Below are 2,752 nucleotides of genomic sequence, written 5' to 3' on the forward strand. Positions count from 1 at the left end.
AGGTGGGCCCAGTCAACGGACACATCAGCCTGGTCAACTCCGACGTGTGGGGTCGGTCAAAGTGTGACGGGGCCAGGTCAAACTGACCTATGGGGCCCACAAAATTAGTACTAATCTAAACAGAGAGGTTAAACTAATTAATTAGGCACGGGGGCCCACTTGGCAGTGGCTCTAGTGGGTGATTAGCGAGGTGTTTACGCCCTAATTAAGTGGCCACGTCGGCGAGTGACGCCGGCGACCACGGCGACGGCGGAACCTCGCCGGAGTAGCTCGGGTTGGCACTACAGGCTGCGGTTGGGCACCCTGAGGGCACCAGGAGGAAGCCCGTGCTCCCGCGCATCTAGGGGGAGCCACGAGAGGGCGTGGGGTGGCCGGAGTTGAGCGCGGTATCGACCCCGGCGGCGGCCGGAGCTCGGGGGTTCGCGGGACCGGTGCTATGGTGCATGGGAGGAGGGGTTGGTGGGCGCTACGGGCTCCTGTGAGTGCTCTGAGTACGTCTGCGTGCTCGGTTTGGACGGAGGTGAACCAAAACGACGACGGCGACAAGTCCGGCGCCGGTGAGGTCTCGGTCTCGACGGAACTATGGCCTAGGGCTCGCAAACACGAGGGGAGAGAGAGGGGTTCTGCACAGAGGCTCACCGCGGAGCTGTAGGGAGGGTCAGTGGGCTCGGGGGCGCGCCGGAGTGGCCGAATTCGACGGAGAACGGCGCCAGGCCGAAGCTTGGGGATGATGACGATGGCGGCTGCTCGGGGCCCTTCCGGTCACGTGGCTCGGTGAGGGGGTTGGCGACGAGGTGCAGGAGCTCGGGAGCACGTCGGAGAGGGGAGGGGGTGGCCGTGGTCATGGCTACGGCGAGCGGCGCTCCCAGGTGCGTTCGGGGATCACAGGAAGAGAGGGAAAGAGAGAGCCAGGGGAGGGGGAGCGGTCCAGAGGGAGTGAGAAGGGCCAGGGGCTGCGTGGCGTTGCGGACGGAGTCCAGGGCGACGAGAGGAAGCAGGAGGTGGCCGAGGCAGCGTCGGCGCTCGCCACCGAGCTGCTTCGGTGCGAGGGGAGGAAGAAGACAAGGGGGAGGAGGTGGGCTGGGCCTGCGCAGGTGGGCTGCGCAGTGTTGGGCTGTGGGTGGCTGCTAGGTAAGGTCCAGGTAATTTCTGTGTTATATTTTTCTGTTCTGTTTTGTTTTTATTTAATTCTTTTGCCACTGTTTTGAATTTAAAATAATTCAAACAATGCCAAAAACTCCACTGAGTATTTTATATTGCTAGATGGACTTTTCCAAAAGCTTATAAAATATTTCAGGGATATTTGAAATTATATTCTAATTATATGAATATAATTCAAATTCAAATAGCTAATGATTTAAATTCAAAGTCCCAAAAATAAATCCTTAAAAATGTTCAATATTTTGGTTGGGACCAGAACCCTTACCAAAAATTGTCAAACATTTAAGAGGAGCATTTTGGAGCAATGAATGAGATTTCTAGGGTTTTTGCCCCTCTTTTATTTAGGGTTTTGAGGCTTCCAATATTCCTCAATTCAAATTTCATTTGAATTTAAACATGATGCAGCAACCAAGCTAGTCCAAGGCCAGGGTAAAGCTAGGGATGTGACACCGGCCGCATGCCGCTCCCGATGGCACCAAAGAAGACGCCGAAGGGAAAGTCGGGCTTCTTCCGCGTGAGGCAGAAGCCCTCCGGCAACTGGGGTGTGGAGTTTTCCGACGCCGGAAGGCGTTGGTGGATCGGCACGTACCCCTCCGCCCACAAGGCCGCGCGTGCCTACGACATGGCGGTGTGGCGTACCGAGAGGCCTCGGTCGCACCTCAACTTTCCAGAGATCGAGAGTCGGGCAGAAGCGGAGATGCTTGTGCCTCAGGGCATCAACATGAAGGAGATCACGACGAAGAAGAAGAAGAAGACGAAGAAGCCGTCGGTTGTCGTTAGTGCTGGCGAGACCGATGAGGAGGCGATGGCGAGGTTTTCTCGGGAGCATTCGGAGTATGTCCACGCCGAGATTGAGTACTACTGGAAGCATGAGGCAGAGCAGAAGAAGAAGGGGCCGAAGAAGGAGGATGAGGCCGGTCCCTCGACGGTGATCCCCATCGAGTCTTCTTCCGAGGAGGACTGCCTAGACTTTGAGGAGGAGGAGGAGGGGTGCGATGAACCGACGAAGGAGGAGTTCTGGGAGCAGTTCCGTAGCTCCGATGAGGAGTAGTTTAACTAAGTAGTAGTTGAAGTTGATGTATGAAACTATGTTGAATTTGATGTTTGAACTCTGTTGAATGCACTAGTAGTATGTCGTTTTACATCTTCATTTTGGACCATCTATTGGAGTTGCTATTTTGGACCATCAATTAGGACCATCTGTTGGAGTTGAGCTTTTTTCGAAGCTCCAAAACGCACTTTTTGACGGTCCAAATTTTACATCTCCGGTTTTGGGCCGCCAAATTTTGGACCATGTATTGGAGATGCTCTAAAGGCTACTGATGTTATGATCCGATGTCTCACCGTGTCATCACTTCTCGGCATGTTTACTTCGACGAGCATTGTTTTCCTTTTGCACAGGAACAGTTGATGGCACTACCTATGGGAGATGATGCCGCCTTGCCTGGCTCCTCTCGCCGGCATGCTGCCCTGGCCCCTGTCCCGCCAGCCTTGCCAGCCCCCTCGCTGGGCTCGACAGGCACGGCGGCCTCTTCGCTGGACGCATCGGGCTCGCCGGCTATGCCGGCCTCTTCGGCAGGCTTGCCAGCCA

At 55.3% G+C, this 2,752-nt stretch overlaps 1 protein-coding gene across 1 annotated transcript; it reads left to right on the plus strand.

Annotated features, from left to right (window-relative positions):
* Positions 1-1,630: 1,630 nt before the first annotated feature.
* LOC119314850 (ethylene-responsive transcription factor ERF104-like) lies at positions 1,631-2,212 on the plus strand. Its single transcript, XM_037589538.1, has one exon. The coding sequence runs from the start codon at positions 1,631-1,633 to the stop codon at positions 2,210-2,212; it is 582 nt and encodes a 193-aa protein (XP_037445435.1).
* The last annotated feature ends 540 nt before the right edge of the window (positions 2,213-2,752 follow it).

The sequence above is a fragment of the Triticum dicoccoides genome, chromosome 6A (genome assembly GCF_002162155.2).
Source record: "Triticum dicoccoides isolate Atlit2015 ecotype Zavitan chromosome 6A, WEW_v2.0, whole genome shotgun sequence".
Classification (NCBI taxonomy): Eukaryota; Viridiplantae; Streptophyta; class Magnoliopsida; order Poales; family Poaceae; genus Triticum; species Triticum dicoccoides.